The sequence below is a fragment of the Trachemys scripta genome, chromosome 10, assembly GCF_013100865.1.
Source record: "Trachemys scripta elegans isolate TJP31775 chromosome 10, CAS_Tse_1.0, whole genome shotgun sequence".
Taxonomy (NCBI): Eukaryota; Metazoa; Chordata; order Testudines; family Emydidae; genus Trachemys; species Trachemys scripta.
Window position 1 is genome coordinate 65,789,157 of NC_048307.1, and position 17,432 is coordinate 65,806,588.

The 17,432-nt window shown below is 40.9% G+C and overlaps 1 protein-coding gene across 6 annotated transcripts in view; it reads right to left on the bottom strand.

The window, feature by feature from the left end:
* Window positions 1-2,297: 2,297 nt before the first annotated feature.
* SHC4 (SHC adaptor protein 4) overlaps window positions 2,298-17,432 on the bottom strand; it is a 65,091-nt gene continuing 49,956 nt past the window's right edge. For 5 of the 6 annotated variants that reach the window (XM_034784494.1, XM_034784493.1, XM_034784491.1 and 2 more), the window contains 7 exons: window positions 16,877-16,928; window positions 14,627-14,753; window positions 11,043-11,220; window positions 9,511-9,571; window positions 7,365-7,544; window positions 4,900-5,153; window positions 2,298-4,071 (listed from right to left, as the gene is read on the bottom strand). In XM_034784494.1, the coding sequence (XP_034640385.1) occupies window positions 3,916-4,071; window positions 4,900-5,153; window positions 7,365-7,544; window positions 9,511-9,571; window positions 11,043-11,220; window positions 14,627-14,753; window positions 16,877-16,928 (1,008 nt within the window). In that variant the 3' untranslated portion in view covers window positions 2,298-3,915. The remainder of the gene's footprint in view (window positions 4,072-4,899; window positions 5,154-7,364; window positions 7,545-9,510; window positions 9,572-11,042; window positions 11,221-14,626; window positions 14,754-16,876; window positions 16,929-17,432) is intronic. The other variant, XM_034784492.1, reaches the window with a different exon arrangement.

The following is a 17,432-nucleotide window of genomic DNA, read 5'->3' on the forward strand; positions in this document are numbered from 1 at the left end:
GGCCAGCTCACACTCCCACTCATGGAAATTTCCTCTGTTTTGTGGGGTGGCCGGGTCAAATTTCTATGCAGCTAAAAAGACACTCTGGGCTGCTCCAGCAGTGGTCATATTGATTAGTACAGGTCCACTGCTTAAGAATGGTCAAGCCATGGCTCCCTGATGCCATATAAAATTTTGAGCAAATACAAAAATCTTAGGGACGGGGGAGGGACACATTTGCCTCCCCAAATGGTGCAAATTGCTGGGCATAGTTTAAGTGTAGCTGATTTTATTAACACACATACACTAGTCTGAAGTGGTAAAACAACATTCAGGGCAATCCCCTTTTTCAGCACTTTCAACCCAACATCATTGCTTGAGTCTCAGAACAACTCTGCCTCAAGAATTGATTATGATCAGAAACCCTTGGCAAAAGCCAAACGCTCCTGCTGCTCAAAGAACTCCACAGCTACTGCCTGTACCATAAATTTGCATAACAAAATTAATACTACAGAGGGTCTTCCCAAGTATGGATCATTTGCTCATCTGCTAAGAAAAAGAATAGGTGTAACTGCACCACGCATTGACACCTTCCATAAACAGTATAATTCCACTGCTTAAATCAGCATTAAATCATATAAACTTTGAAAGTCCTGATACAGACATATTGAGGCAGGTAAGAGCAGACAGATGTGTGTGTGTGTGTGTGTGTGTGTGTGTGTTAGTTATAACATTGTATTTATTGAAATTATCCAAATACAAATTTTAATTTGTTCAAGCAAATTTCTGTTATTTTAGTGGCATCGGCATGCACTTTGATAAAGGGCCTGAAATGCTCTGCATTTCCAGTGGGGTTTCCTGAAGTACATCTGTGTCCTTCCTTGTGGGGCTTAGTAACATCTTAATAATACTTAGCACAGATAGAGCTTTACATGCATTAACCAATTCTTACAACTTCAGTTGCAAAGTAATATCCTCATGGGCACAGAAAGGTGAAGTGACTTGCATAGGCATGCTTGCCAATTCATGCCACAGACTTTTCTCAGAGGCTCTAACATGGTTTTCAGGGAAACTTTCTAGCATTCTGCCACTGTGCACAGGATAATGTACTTTGTACGCAGTAGCTGGCACACACAGAGGGTCAGGGACCTTCATAAATACACAAATGATAGAGGCCTCTCTGTTTTTTGGAAAAGACGAACTGGAGTTCTAGGGTTTTAATCTAGAAAGTACCGGTATGTCTGTTGTCAACAGCATATGGATGTGTTACAGCAGCACCTGAGTTGTATCTGTAGGCTTCAGGATTCTTCCGTTTTCTCCCTTCCACAGCAACAGATTTTGAGATATTACTTGATTATTCCATCAGTGTACATTTTAGCCAGCTTCTTTTCCCATTTTTCCTCTCACAATTTTGCTTTAATGACACCCAAGAGAAGCCCAAGCCATAAAGTTTGGGCTCTGAGCCAAATTTTCCTAAAGGGTATGGATGTTCAATTTCAGGGTGGAGGTTTTAAGTCTATTTCTCATCAAGCTATAAATACCATACCCACATGCTAGATATTTTCTGCATGGACATCTGTCCATGAAGGAAAAATGAAAGTCCTAGGACAGTCATTCTCAATATCAAATTCAGACAACTCTTCTCCCGTGGCCCCACAACCCCAAATGTTTTGTTTTTCAAGTCTTGGGAAGCTTTCAATTAATTATGGCAGAAGTGGAATTCTATACACTCTCACTTTCTACCTCCTTCCTGGGAGGGGAAGAGCTCCACTCTTCTTCCCTTCCCCACCACCAACTTTGAAGAGGAAGCAGAGAAACTACATGCAGTTCTCTTTCACAGACAAACAGCCAAAGGGTTCTCTCTGCTCCCCCTTAGGCTTAATGTGCTTGTATTGAGTAAGTTGCACGGTGGTGCTCTAGCTAAGAGGGAGAGTGTGCAGAGCACCAATCCAGAACCTGACACCACTTTGCCAGCAACTGTAAAGAACTCTTCAGTGACTCTCTCTGGGGCTCTGATCCACAGATTAGAACCTTTGCTGTGAGCAAACAGAAATAACATAGGTCTTCAGTACTGAAGGCACAAAATAGGAACCATGCCAGACAGTTATCAAGGCAATCAACTACAGTGACATTTCAAAGCTTCTCCTTGCTTCAAGGTGTGTATGTGAGCTTAATATTCTAAATGACTATTAATTACACGAGACAAAAGATTATAGCTTTTTCAGGCCTAGAAACTGATGAAAAAAACAGGGGAAATCATTTTACACTGCTTAAAAAATGGCTCGTCAAATAATCAGATTTTCCCTTCAATGGACCTTTTATCCTATATATGAGCCTTTCTTCTTTCAAGAAGCAAAGATATATCTCTGTAACATCCTATAACATGTTCATATTGAATGGAGGACACAGAATTTCCTTATTTTTAATGAAGCTCACTTACCACCAGATAATGGAATTGAATTTGGCAAGGGGTAGGTGCAGTTGATTGTGCCAAAAGGCATCACTTACTTTAAAACCAAGCAAGGATCGCCCTTACTAGAGCTGGGCTAATTATTTTCCACAAATAATTTATTCCCCTAAAAATGCAGTTTTGGTTGACCCAGAGCTATTTGTGAATTTGTGTAGTTTTTTTCTACCCAAAAACAAATCTTTGTTTTGATTTTTCAGAATTTCCAGCAAACTGAAAAATCCATTATTCGGCCAGATCTAACCCTTAGATAACTCCCCACAAGGGCCTTCAGTTCCACTTCCACCTCCTCTCTCCTATTACTCATTGAAACACTGCTCCTTAACTACCAATAAACTACTGACTCTCTCAGATATGCTGATTACAGGTTCGTTCAGATTTACAGCATTTATTGTGACAAAACAGAATATATTTTCTTAAAAAGTCATTTCCAATGTCTATGATCAAATGGAATCTAAGCAAGCAAGGGGCAGATATCACATCATTTGGAGAAAAAGTTTGTACAATAATCTCTAGAACATGCAAAATTCAATTTTTTTTTAAATATTTCCCCCCTCAAAATGTATCATTTGTCTCATTCAGTTTCCCTAATTTGTCAATATCAATGGAATCAATGAAAAATATATTTAACCTACTTTTAAAAAGAGACATTTCCAGTAATTGTTGGCAATAATTGTAAAATTATATGCAAGACACAAAAATATTAGAATCTAGCATGCTTGCTCTTTGATACATTCTATTTCAAAATTACACTTCATTTACATATCTTTATTTCCGTTTAGTAAATGTTGCATAATCTCAAATCTTTGAACAGTCAGACAGTGATTAAACAACTGATTGTTACTAAGAAAACAAGCAACCTTTCTATTGTGTATGCCATTCATTTTAAACATTATTTGCTATTAAAGTGCTGTTATAAGCAAAATGAAATAAAGTTAGTGTCTACTGTAAGCAAGTGACATGTTAGTAATATTCAAATAATTTGTTTTGGCAAGTAGTTCTAAACCTACACATGTTCATGTATCCACTTGAAACTAATCCAATATAAATAATATTTGTTTCCAATAATTCCATGACTAAAAGGCACATACTAATGTCCCAGCAGTTTGTTCAAGTGAGTTTTTCCATGTATAAGTTTAATTGTGCTTTTAAATAGTTACTGATTCAGTATGACCTTGAAAGTGATATCTGTGCACGTCTTTTTTTCCCAAATGGATCTCTCACTCTCCAGGGGTTTCATTTTGCTAAGATTAACACTATATAGATCTATATAGCTATGCATATTGATCTCTATAGATCTACATAGATATACATATATTCAGACATACACATGAAAAGAAGTCTTCCGTAACAGCAGCTGAAAAGTGCAGTTTATACTTTTTCAGTTGGCTTTGTAGTAATGAAGTTTAAGAATAGTCAATGCAGTTTTCACAAATTAATTGCCTTGGGAATGTTGAGATCCAACAGTGTTATTTGTTGTATTGCATGTGTCCTGTGTTATTCTGTTTTCTCACTGGCTGTTTCAAGCTCACTTCACTTCCAGAAGAGATGATTGGCAGATTATTTTCCATGTGGTAGCGAATAAGATGACCCACACTATCAAACACATGGTCTTTGGTTCTGACCTTTAAAGAAAGCAAAAGAATTGATTTAAGTTTATTTTCAATTAAAAATTACCACTTTGAAGTCAACAGGAATTAAAGCCACTGAATTCAGCAGGGTCAATAGGCAGGGTTGTAGTGACACACACTAACAGAACAAATAGTTTAAATATTGTTCTGTTATCTGTTTTGCCTCTGGTTTTCCTATGTGCCAGACAAAAGTAACACCTGTGATACCCTGTCTTGTGCTAGGTACGTATTCTGCTATGGTGATGTCATACCCATTGCACAGGCAAGGGGAACAATGAGGGAGAAAGGAGAAGTTGATGGAATGTGTACAGAACTGGGCGCAGGGGCATACAGCTGTGAAAGGGGAGCAAAACCACAATTTTTTCTCCCAAGAGGCATCTCCCCTCTCTCCCTCTAGCAAATGCTCTCTGGTTCACTCCTGCCTGTTAGAAATATCACTCAGGGAAGCTCCTCAAGCAGCTGTACAGAAGTCCTAGAAGGTTAGATTTCAGGTGATACAACTGACTCTTTCCATTATTTTTTCTGCATCTGGAAACCCTTCACTGATCAATTTTATTGTCGGATGCTATCAGCATTTCATTATAGCAACATTTAATACTCAAAGGATGTGTTAATTATACATCCATGTGACACAGCTAATTACAATAATGACCACACTCTTAAAAGTCTTGGGGTGAAGCTCTAGCCCCACTGAAGTCATTGGCAAAACTCTTGTTTAACATCAACAGAACCCGCATTTCATCCTTGGCACTTTACCTTTGAAATGCTGGAGCAAACCAGTACCTTTTTATGAGATACTTTCTATACATGGATTATCCATACCTTGCCTTCAGGATCCACCAACAGTAAATGCTTTGCTTGCCCTCCTTGCAATCCACTCAATACATATTGACCAGGTGATGTTGCACTCTCTCGCACCAAAAAATCCCCGTCGTTGACCAAGAGGTTCTCTGCTGCTTTCCTGTTTAATTTGCCATGGTAACAATCTTCATTCCTTAACTGTTGCTTTATTTGTGGCAGAACACATACACTATCCATGTTGGTTGTGGCACGCTGCTGAACAGCTTCCGGCAATTCTAAAATTAAATGAAAGGAAAGATGCTGGACCCTTCACCCAAAACTTCAGCATAAACACAAGAGATATAAAACATTTTTATACCACTGAAACACTGGGAGAGTCAAATGATTCAGATTTGAAGCTGTAATCAAACCAGTCTTCCAGATAATAATAATAATTAACAGTTTCAAAGCCTTATGCGCACAGTAATATTCACAGCACCCCACCAACTTAGGTAAAACTTATCACCCCCATTTTACACATGTAGAAACTTTGGAAAGTGTGAGATCCATTAAATAGTTAGTTCTCATGTTGCTAGGTAACAGGAACAGGGATTAGCCATTAAAAAGTTTGTTCTGATATTGTAGTGTTTGGGTTTTGTGTTGCAATGGTTGAGTGGGGGTGGGTTCCTCTGGGAAAGAATCACAAAGTTTGGAAGCTTAGAGAAGATTCCATCTTGCAATTGTATATCTGAATGTGGCATGTATTAGAAAGCTGTTGTTTATGTAGTTCAATGAACTACATACAATTATGAGTGGCACAAAAATACTTCTGTAGAGATGTGTGAGTCGTAAAACGTTCTGTCTTATACCAAAACCTACAGACAAAATTCTTGGTGTTTGTTTGTTTGCATGGTTACTTTTACCTATTGTATTATTAGCACATGAAAAATGACAAAGAACACAATCTGATTATTTGTGATCTGATAGGTATTTTGTTAAAAAAAAAAAAAAATCAGATCTTTCCTGCAAAGCAAGTTTGTCTTTTGGCTACATTATTTAAAGATCTAATTTTTCATTCTTCTTTAGCTGGCACTGAAGAGAATGCCACATCTAATTCTGAGGGTCATGTTGAATGACTCCAGCTATGTACAGGAGTATAAGATAACATGACTGATACAGCCTGAAAGGAAGCATTTACAGCAGGGGTCGGCAACATTCAGCACGCGGCTTGCCAGGGTAAGCACCCTGGCGGGCCGGGCCTGTTTTATTTACCTGCTGATGCAGCAGGTTCGGCCGATCGCGGCCCCCACTGGCCGCGGTTCGCCGTCCCGGGCCAATGGGGGCGTCAAGAAGCGGCACGGGCGAGCGATGTGCTGGCCGCGGTTTCTCGCCGCCCCCATTGGCCCGGGACTGCAAACCGCGGCCAGTGGGGGCCGCGATCGGCCGAACCTGCCGCGTCAGCAGGTAAATAAAACTGGCCCAGCCTGCCAGGGTGCTTACCCTGGCGAGCTGCGTGCCGAACGTTGCCAACCCCTGATTTACAGCATGATGCATCTGCTAAGCAAAACCAAAATGTTACTAAACACAACAACAGTATAGGTGGGTTGAGATACAGCCAGTCAGGCCTCAAATGACTCATAGGCAACATTTCTCTTCGAAAACTGACTGGTATCACTGTTTCAATGCAGTTTTGCTAGCAGGGCGTCCTCTGGCCTCTTTAAAGAGGGATTCTCCAACACAGAGGGGACCCACAGATCCAAGCTGGGAAAGTCTCTAATGCAGGCCTCCCTAGTCTCCATCCCCTTCTCTCTGTATGGAACCCAAGCCAATCGCATAAGCAGTTCAGGAAGGGAGAAGATAGGAAATGAGCAAATTTTTAACAATTAGGGTAACTGACCATTAAAACAACTCACCTATGGACATGATGGATTCTCCATCACTTGAAGTCTTTTAAATCAAATCTGGATGTCTTTCTGAAAGATCTGCTACAGTTCAAACCAAAGTTATGGGCTTGATGTAGCAATTACTGGGTAAAGTTCTCTGAGCTAGTTTATGCAGAACATGAGACTAGATGAGCATAATGGTCCCTTATGATCTTAAAATCTATGAAATTGCAGCAGAGGCAGTTGACCTCCTTTGGGTCAGAATGGGTAAGATTTACATGCAGAAGACCATCCCATATCTTGGGGACATGATATGGCCCTACGTTTTCAAAGCAGCTTCCGGGACTGCCTGTCATTCCCTGTGAAAAGTTATAACCCTATGCATTTTATTGCCATTGATCAACTTCAGAAGACAGAAGTTAGATCTACTCATTGCTTGTCAGTATTTCTAATCTTTGGTGCTGCTTATCCTGAATTTAACAGCCAAAAGAGGTGCCTAGCAGTTACAAGATTTTTTCCCCTCCCAAATTATTATGGAGAAAACAGATTCCTTCCCCATGCATTCAGATGACAAGATCCTCATTTCAAGGCTTAGAAAAAGATGTCATTGAAATATGAACCTACTTTCATGACACAGCGGGCTCCCATAGACCTGGGCTGATGCAAGGCCTCTAGCTGTGTAGGCTGTAGTTTGCAGGGTCTGAGTGTTGATGTAACAAGGGTCATCAAAAAGATCCATTTTGCAAGCAGGTTTCGGTAAAGATACATCTTTTTTTGCCTTCAGTGATCTTTCACCATAGTTACCTGTAATTAGTGGCAATATACATTGCATCTTTTTGACCAAGCTAAAAAAACAACAGCTGCATCTGAATGTTGCAGCTTTGACATTTCCACTTAAACCCTTCAGGGACAAAAGAAAAATGTGCCAAATTATCTCATTTGTCTTTATTTCTAAAAAGCAACATCCTAACCATTTTAGAGTTAAAATGGGGTCATCAAAACTTCAAGCCCTTGGCCTAACTCTGCTTCTACTGAAGTCAATGGTAAATCTCCATTGACTTCAGTGAGAACAATTTAGGCCAAAGCTGAGTAAACTTGAAAACCCCACCCTGAAGCTCTCTGTAGGGTTCACTGAAAATTATAGGAGTGGGTATTTATTATTATAGGAGTATTTTATGTATTTATGGTCAAAATACATGCAGTTTTTCTTAACTTTTCTTTAGGTTTCTCATCTCAGGGTTCCTAATGCCCATCTATTGAGTATGTGGCTGATTATTTTTACTGGCCCTGGATAATTCTGAATAAATTAACTTTTTCCACACTTATTCTACCCTGATTCAGGTGTAAAAACATCTATTGAGTCTAATGGGATCTCTGATCTCTCCTCATTCTGGGAGCAATTTGTAGGAGAGGAGACTAAAAAGAGCTTGGCTTGTTTCGCCTAGGCACAACAAAGGCTCAGAAGAGATCTGATTGATCAGGGTACACCAGGGAGACAGAAGAGCTATTAAAACTAATGAACAATGTCAGCACAAGAACAAATGGGTATACATTTAGGCTATAAACTAGAAGATTTCTAACCATCAGAGGAGTGACATTCTGGAACAGCCTCCCAGTTTTAAGCTGAGTTTGTAAGTTTATCAATAGGATGACTGGACTTGAGGACTCAGGAGGTCCCTTCCAATCCTAATGTACGTCTTTATGGAGACACACTGCACAGCCTCAGTTCTGTTGCTAAGCCCTTTCCCCTTCCTAGGAGCATTTTGGGAAGAGGAGGGATTTCTTCCTTTCCCTGCCCCTGAAAGGTTGGGAGCTCGGAGCTGATTGGTGCTTTGTAGCTCTGCCTGGTGAGCCAGAGGAGCATCGCTCAGCCTATGGTCTTAATTCAGGAGAGGGTTAACCAAGCAGCACGGTATTAAGGGAATGCTATTCAGCTAGTCAAACAGTGACCATGTTTGTGCTATTTATCACATTTATTATTTGATTTATTCATCCTTCATATGTAGAAATTAGTTGTTTCTCTTGTAAACATGGCAAATGCAGAAATATTGCAAATAAATAAATTTAACACCACCGTGTGGGCAGTGTAATATAATCCCCACCAGCAGGGCCAATGGGATTTTTAAAAGGGCCTCGTTGTATGAGGAAAAGGATGGAGCCAAAGAAATGTGTCCAGAGGCATCAGCAGTGCCACGTGAAGTCCAAAAAAGGAAGAGGAGCCTACGGATATACTGAGATATCAGAGAGCAAGTTTCCCCACCACGAAGGTGACTTGGAGCTTATAACTAGCCACACAAAGGGAAATAGGGGAAAGCTCAAGTGAAGAAACAGAGTTAAGATTAGATTTGAGACTAGGACCCCCTTTAACACTGGAATCAAGGCCACAAACATGCTCCCTCCAGAATGTCACAGGGACACTGACAGTTCTGACCCTGTAATGCATGTGTATATTCTGTCAGAGTCGGGTCAGAGGTAGTTAAGCAGGGGAGCATCTTTCTTCCTTGCAGGAGATGAAAGAAAATAAAGTAACAAAGGGCTACTGTATGGTGTCAGGACAAGTAAAATTGGTAAATCCGCCAGCAGGCATAAAAATGGATTAACACCCCTTTGAAAAGTTGTAAGGCTTTTTTGTCTGCCCCTCAGCCGGGGAACTATTCACGACCTAATAAGCAGAACACTTTTCTTTATTATATCAAAAATCTCAGCACTTCCAGACAGTCTGGCTCAATTGAAATCTAGATATGCAGGGGAAGGAAGATGTAGCACATACCCACTGATTTGTTTTCTTCTGGACAGTTTTCATATATGTTGATGCATTTTGGGCTGCCAGCCTGGAAGAATCACACAATTTACTCTCAATTGTTAATAAACTTCAGATATCGTTTCAATATATACCATGCACTCCAGTGATCCCTGGACAACAAATTTCCCCACCCCCTCAAACAATAGTCAGTGCTGATGCTTTACTTTCCATTGGCTATTCCCGTGACGCATGTCCCAATCCCCGTGAAGAGTCTAAGCTCCACGGCAGTCAATGGAAGGCTTAGAAAATATGGGTACACAGCCAGTCTCTGACGGATGAGAGAGAGAAGCTTGGTTCTATGTTTGCATTTTATGCCATGTTTGTAGCATGTTACAGAAACGGTCTTAATATATTGACTAGCAAAGCATTAATACTCAACACACTGGGAACACTAACCCTTCCTCCTCTAATGAGTAACCCCTTATTTTGATTTTATTCCTAAGGATATTTTCATGAAGACAGAATCTTGGTTGCCAAGCAGCAGCTCTGCTTCTGGGACCAATTCCTCATCTGAAATCATAACCCACTGTTCGTAACATCACAATTAGTTGCTAGGGAGATGACTATGATGTCACAAACGGGAAACAGATGATTTCATTTGAGGAATATGCAGCAGGATTAGATTAACTCCTAGGCAATGAAGATCCTGTTTTCATGTAAACATTTCTTGCAATAAAAACAGGGAGAGAGAATACAGACAACATGGCATGGAAGCAGAATGGTCACACTGTTGTCTGAATGGCATTAAAGAATTTTCAAGATTGAAAGGAAGTACTGAGAAAATGACACCTGGGTCGGGGGTACAAGGAATAGAGTCTCACAGCCGTGAACCAGAGTTCGGTTACATCTCCTGGGGTTGTATTGTCCCTCCTCAATAAGTCTCTGCTGCAAAGCCACAAGCATAACTGAGACATCCTCTCCCAGCCCCACTCCTGGAGGTCTTTGAATGCAGACTCAGAGTTCCGCAAGCAGAGCCAGCTGGTGGTACCCACTTACCTGTGCTTGGAAATGCTGACCAGTACACTCTACAATCAGGGGAATTATCCCAGTAAGCTCTTAAATCTGCTGGTTTCACTTCCTGATTTTCTGAGTCCTGACTGTGCCTAGGTTTGTCTACCCCCTAAAGTCCCAGAGACCTTTGGATAATTTGAAAGCACGCTGTATCTTGAAACACACTAGAATTACTGAAAACTGCATCTCATACATGCAGAATGCAGTGCGAAGTGACAGCGTGGTCTGACCATGGGACTGGAAGCTGGCAAGTCCTAAGGGTTTGCAGGTGTGTGGTCTTGAACAAGCCATTTAAATCTACAACCCACTTTCTCCCCATCTCACGAAAGAGATGATACCTGCTCTCCCAGAGGTATGTAAGGATGAATCAGTTAATGTTGATAAAGTGCTTTGAGATTCAAATATGTGCTAAGTATTATTAAAACTGGCCTAAAAATCCCTTCCCAAGCCAAGTAGTGAATAGTAATACCCGAAATAGACATGCTTACCAAACAGTATTGCTTTTCACATTGTATGGGACAGTTTTCCCTTTGCTCTGTTTGCACTTTCATTCGCATGTCTAATAGTCCACCTGTAGGAGGTTCTTTCCCTGGAATTTCATTGTAATATTCATAATCCTCCTTTTCCTGCGTATTCCAAGCTGATCCATCAAGATTCATCACTTCACTGAAAAATGAACCAGCACATGAAATGAACCACATAATCAAATGATTCTCAGGGTAAACACATTCCATGAGTCTGTCCACAACAAAATGGACAAACTAGCCATACAAATGCCATTGTTCCCAATGTTAATAGCTGTTTGATTAAATCCTTTCACTCAGCTACTTCTTTATTTTTCCAGCTATTGTAATTTGTGTTAACCACCCATAACTCAGTTGGCAGGGTGGCATAGATACTTCCTTAACATTGGGACGGTCTGCATTCTCTTAGCCATGAAAATGATACAAGAGCCACTTTTGGCTCAGAGTAGACGCTGTTCATTAATGCATTCACATTATAGACTCTGGGCCCAATTCCTTTTGCCTCTTATCTTGTCTGCATAAAGCAAGTGTGTGGGACTTATAAAAGGAAATTAAACTTCATGTGGCATTTGGGCAGCAGTTAGATAGGCCTGGAATTGCTTCAGGAAATCAAATATGGCTACACCAAATATAGTTTTCCAGAGTGGAATCTAGTCTAATTTTAAAAAACAATCAACAGAACAAGACTCTTTCAGCTGGAAGCAAATACTAAAGGCTTGTCTACATGGTGCAATAGAGCATTTAAGCGTGTCACTAACTGGCATGTGCTCAAAGTTCCCTAGTGTGTGTTAACATAGTAGTGTTTGAACTGGGACTCCATTAACGTGCATTAGGGAAATTTGAGTACGTGGGCCCATTTAGAATTCACACCCCAATGATGTGCATCACCTCATTGTGTAGACAAGCCCTAAATGGCATCATCGATGGTGCACATTTTCCCGCATGCCATGAACCAAATGATGGCTTCAACATTCAGCTGATACACTGCAAAAGCAGGAGGTGTTTCCTGCCTCTCCTCCAAAAATAATGCATTTGGAATCTTACTTCTCTGTGTAACAAGAAGATAATTGGATAAAAGGCCACAAGGAGGAAAGAGATAAAGTTCAAGTACTTGATTATGTGATACACAGCTCAAGTATTTGATTATATGATTCACAGTAGTTTGGAAGTGGGTGACTCAGTCACACAGCACTATCTGAGGGAAGTCTTCTGTCTGGGGACTGTTCTCCTGGACTGGCTGAGGGCTGCACTAAATAATCTAATCAACCATTTCCATTTCTAATTTCTGTGATTTACGTATGATGTAACCTAGCATGATTTCACAGGGAAGATCATCTTTATACTTATTGCCCCCTGAGGTAACAGGTTAGTATTAGAATGTGGAGGGAGAGAAATACTCTATCTAATAAAAGAAAAATATAATTAAGGTGGTATTGTTATTATTGTTATGGGTTGGGTATACACGCTGCCTTTCTTCAGGATAATTATAAAAAGCAATGAAGCACCTTTATGGACTAGATAGTTGAAACTATAGGGATCTTTACCCAGACCAAAGCCACATGCAAGGCTGGAGTAGGAGTTAGCCTTGTGCCCAAAGGGAGTTCTGCTGTGAGTTGATAAACTTGACTGGGGGAGACTGAGGCTACGTCTACACTACGGGCGGGGGGAGGGGGACCGATTTCAGATACGCAAATTCAGCTACGGGAATAGCGTAGCTGAATTTGACGTATCTGATCCAACTTACCCCACTGTGAGGACGGCGGCAAATCGACCACCGCGGCTTCCCCGTCGACGGCGCTTACTCCTACCTGGGCTGGTGGAGTACGCACGTCGATTCGGGGATTGATTATCGCGTTCCGACGAGACGCGATAAATCGATCCCTGAGAGATCGATTTCTACCCGCCAATCCAGGCGGGTAGTGAAGACAAGCCCTGATTGTACTGGAGTGGTAGGTCTGAGTGCATGGGACATAAGCAATGGAAAATACAACAGAAATAGAAAGCCAAGGAGGCAGCAGAACAAGCATTGGGAGTGTGGCCCTGAGAAAAAGACTAGGGCGAGAGGTTTTGGGGAGAGTGCTTGTCTGAAAGAGGCTTGGAACTGTGAGCAAAGAAACTATCCCGTTGTTTGAGTCTTCCTGTGTCCAAGGAAACAGGACTTTGTACATTCTTTGAAAATAAACAGGACTGCGTCAAAGAAACACCTGGCTCCATCACCAGCTCGTCTTCCTAACTGAAACAACTCACAAGACCCCACATTTTGTCCAACAGCCCAGATCAAAAAGGGGTAACATTTTTTAACATTTCTATTGTGGTAGCACATAAAGGTCACAACTTGGTTGGGTCTCATTCTGCAAGACACTGTACAAAACATTATAAAAGGTCGTCCTTGCTCTAAGAGGGCAATGTAACAAAGACAATAGGATGTGTGCAGTTCTCAGCCACTCAGTAGCAGTGACCACAATTTGCCACCTGCCTAGTGACTACCAGCTTGCAGTTTCCTTTAAGTGTTGAAGCAGAGGTTAGTTTTGAATAGGGAGCTGAAGGAAGATAGTGGCGGCTTTGCGGATTCAGACTGGGAGCTTTTCCCACTCATAACGGGCAGCATGGGAGAAAGCATGTAAATGCTTGTCAGAGAAGCAGCTGATTGAGTGAAAGTGAAATGGGCAGAGTGAAAGTGTGGACCAACCTTGCTATGATAGGTTGGAGAGGTGGGCAGGGGGCTAAACTGCAAAGGGCTTTGAAAGTAAGGACAAGAAGTTTGTGTCTGATGCAATGGAGATGGGGGAACCAATGGAGAAACTTAAAGATGGGAGAGAGGCAACAAAGTCAGAGCAATAAGCCAAGATGATCTTCACAGCCATGTTTTAATAGACTTTAGGGGGTTGAGGTTGCAGGCACTGAAGGCAGACAGCAGGAGATTAGAGCAGTGAAAGCATGAGATGATCAGGGCTTGGACCAGAGTCTTGGCAGCATGAGCAGGAAGAAAAGGTTGGATCTTGGAGCTGTTGTGCAGAAAGAAGCAGCAAGATTTAGACCTGGGCCTGTAACTGTGGTTCAAAGCCGAAGACAAAGGTGAAGACAAAGCTAAGATGATGAGCTTGAGCAACAAGGAGGATGGTGGTGTTGCTTGCTGTGATAAGGAAAGGGGAGGGCATTGGGGGAAACATCAGGCACTCGAGTTCTGGCCATGTTAGGTTTCAGTTGAGTGGACATCTGCAAGGAGATGTCAGAAAGATAGGCTGAGATTGTATGTGTCCCTATGATTTCTCTGCTGTGTTGGTCAGGGCGTATGGAGGGGTGAAGCTAAGTCTCTGACAGTTCCCCACCTACTCCCTGCCCAGTTGCTGTGGAGCAGACCAAGTTTTCCTGCTTCTAGTGCACTCCCATTTGTGTGTACAGGGTTGTTGTTTTTAAAAATAAAGTCTGTGCGTGTCCAAAAGAATGTCATGCACAATGCATCTTGTTTAGGGGGTCAGTCCCTATAGAATATATTCATCCTTACAGTAGAAGAGCAATATTCGGGTTATAGAAAACACCATACTGACCTTTCATTGGAAGTAATCAGAGTAGAAGGATTCTTCAAGTATTGCTTGAATCGGAGCTCAAAAGCCTGCCCGATGGTATTTATTACATCCTGAGCCATTCCGTTGGGACATTCCAATATATGGCACGCTACAAAGTGATACAAAAATGTTTTTAAAACACTATTATTTATTATTTGTATTATAGCGGCAAGGACTCTATTGTGCTTGGCGCTGTATAAACACAGAACAAAAAGACACTTTCAAAAAAACATTCACTTAGCTTATAAGAAAATATTCATATATTTATATAAGAATATAAAGAAAGTTCTTATATCAGTAAATCCAGAGATGAAGTATAGAGGAAATATCTTAGTAATTTGAGGAGACCATGTTGATTTTTCTTTTGATGCGTTAAGAAAACCACCTTGCATGTGTTTTAATTTTAATATAAATCTACAACTTGACAAAAGAATCTAATCCTGTGTTTATGTTTTCTGCTTTGTTTTTCTTATAGCATCCCTTGTCTCTCTTCCTCTCATAGTGACTGCTATGCATTAAGAGTCAGATTTTCCAATATCATTCATTTAAACCAAAAGTCCAAAGTAAGTGGCCAGATCTGCTGAAGACTTCTGCATGTTAGGCATATACTGGGCACAGAGGTCTTCTGAAAATCTGTCCCTTATTTAGATGCTTAAAGGGAAACTGAAATCTTTGAAAATCTGCCTCCAATTTTGGGTGCTATGCATTTAAAATCTGGCCATGAACTCCTGAAAATCTGGCAGTAGGTCTCAAAGCAGCAACTCTTTTACAGACCAGTCACTAGATGGCACTGTGAGATCACTCTGGCTAGTACAGTACACTGCATCCTACACAGAGAACTGTAGACCATGACTGCCTCTGCTGCTACCAGCCTGAGGCCTAAAATTCAAGCCTCAATCTAAAGTCTACTTTCCAAATGGTAGTATAATTCACTAGTGCAATACAAACACAAGCACTGATTTTACAGTGGTTTTTAATGTGTTACTTAATACTAAATGTCACTGAAACCACAAATGACTAGATTTTTGGAGTGCCGTAATTCATTGACTTAGTCATTTTCTCATCTATCAGAATAAAGATGACATAGCTATGAAATGAGGGTCATAAATAACAGCCCAACCTTCCCCGGAAACGATTCCTTAACCATAGAAGACATCTCAGTAGTCAGTTGTTTTACATACTGTGATCACATAGACTTAGTAGTCATAAGCAGTGATGATACCCAAAACCTCCAGCTCTAATAAACAGTTTCCTGCTACCTGAACTGAAGGGAAATTAGCTAGAGCAGTATTAGAGGTTTTATTTTCTATAGGCCAGCCACTGAAGGGACAAATGCTCTCATATCGAAATACACCTGAGTAAGTCTCACCAGTCCATCTGCTAGTGGGCTGCTGTACAAATTAGATGCTAGTCAGTACATTGCAGAAGGAAATAGAATTACTCTGACCACTTCAATCCCTCGTCTTGTCCCACTGTCTGCATTTGCACTGCCTGTGAAATGCTCCTGCATAGTTGTGCTAGTCAGTGTTTTGCCTGTTGCAATGCCTCCAGGAGAATGGGGCTTTTTTTCTAACTCACAGTATTCTGTTAGCAATGGTCATCAGTTGCTAGCTGGCTCCAAAATTGTACTGATGTGACCTGCTGTTCACTGTATAACTGTTCTTAAATAAGTAATGCAGAGGATGCAATGATGATCTCCACAGATGAGGCAGCAGACTGGTATTTAAACAGACTAGGTGAATAAAAGTGAATGCAACTGAATTGCATGGCTGTAATTCCATTAAGGGATTTTGGGAACATCATAAATTACAAGACAAAAATCACCAAAACTTTTTCCTCTCCTCGAAACTTCAACTGGAGCAGCTCAGTTTGCAACAGTGCAGGCATAAATTCCCTTCCTCTCAGCCAGCACAGAGGTTGTGTGCAGAGCTGCCAGTCCTGCTTGGGAAGCTGGGAGAGCGGCAGAATGCAAGTGTCTTCTCATTGGTGGAGTTTGATAGTTAATAGGAGTTAAGTCACGTCTGAAGATTCTCATTGTGGGGCATGAGTAGCAAGGTGTTTAGTGCTGCACTCTAGACAACACTATCACCCCATTGACCAAATAGTGAAATTATACTACAACCCTGAAATGGACAGAATATCAAGCTGTTCTGTATCACAGGCACATTAAAGCTCATGTAATTGCTCAGTAGAGAGAGGACAAAATACTTCAATCTGAAAATATTTTCATACCTCGCTGATTAACAGGATCTTTAGCTACATATGCAACATAGTCTGTTGTATCCTAAAAACAACAAAAACAAACAAATGTCTTTCAAGTGAGTCATTAAAGCACCATTGTCAACAAAATAAATAATGTAAATGAACACAGAAGGATAAATTCAGGCTCTCCCTTCAGCTTCAGAAATGATACTTAGTTAGATGTTTAGGAAAAGCAAACAGTAGTCAGCCTAGTACATTGAAAGGAACAGTCATTTGTTTTGTATACTGAAGTGCTAATTCCCCCCCCTCCCCAAAAATGCAGGAATTTCTTTGTTTTACATTCTTTGTATATTAAATAAATGATATTCTGCATTCTCGATTCTGTTTTAGAAGAAGCAGTCATTCAAATGATGATCAGTCCATGGACAAAATTGTCCTCTTCCATTGTTATGCCGGGTTCTAAATTGTATTAGACCTAATCCAGGAAAGCGGAGTACTCTCTGCTTCAATGGAAGTCAGTTAGCTCACCTACCTATGGAAGTTCAAGAGCAGAACACAAACTAGCAAGCCAAGTACTGCAGAGGGC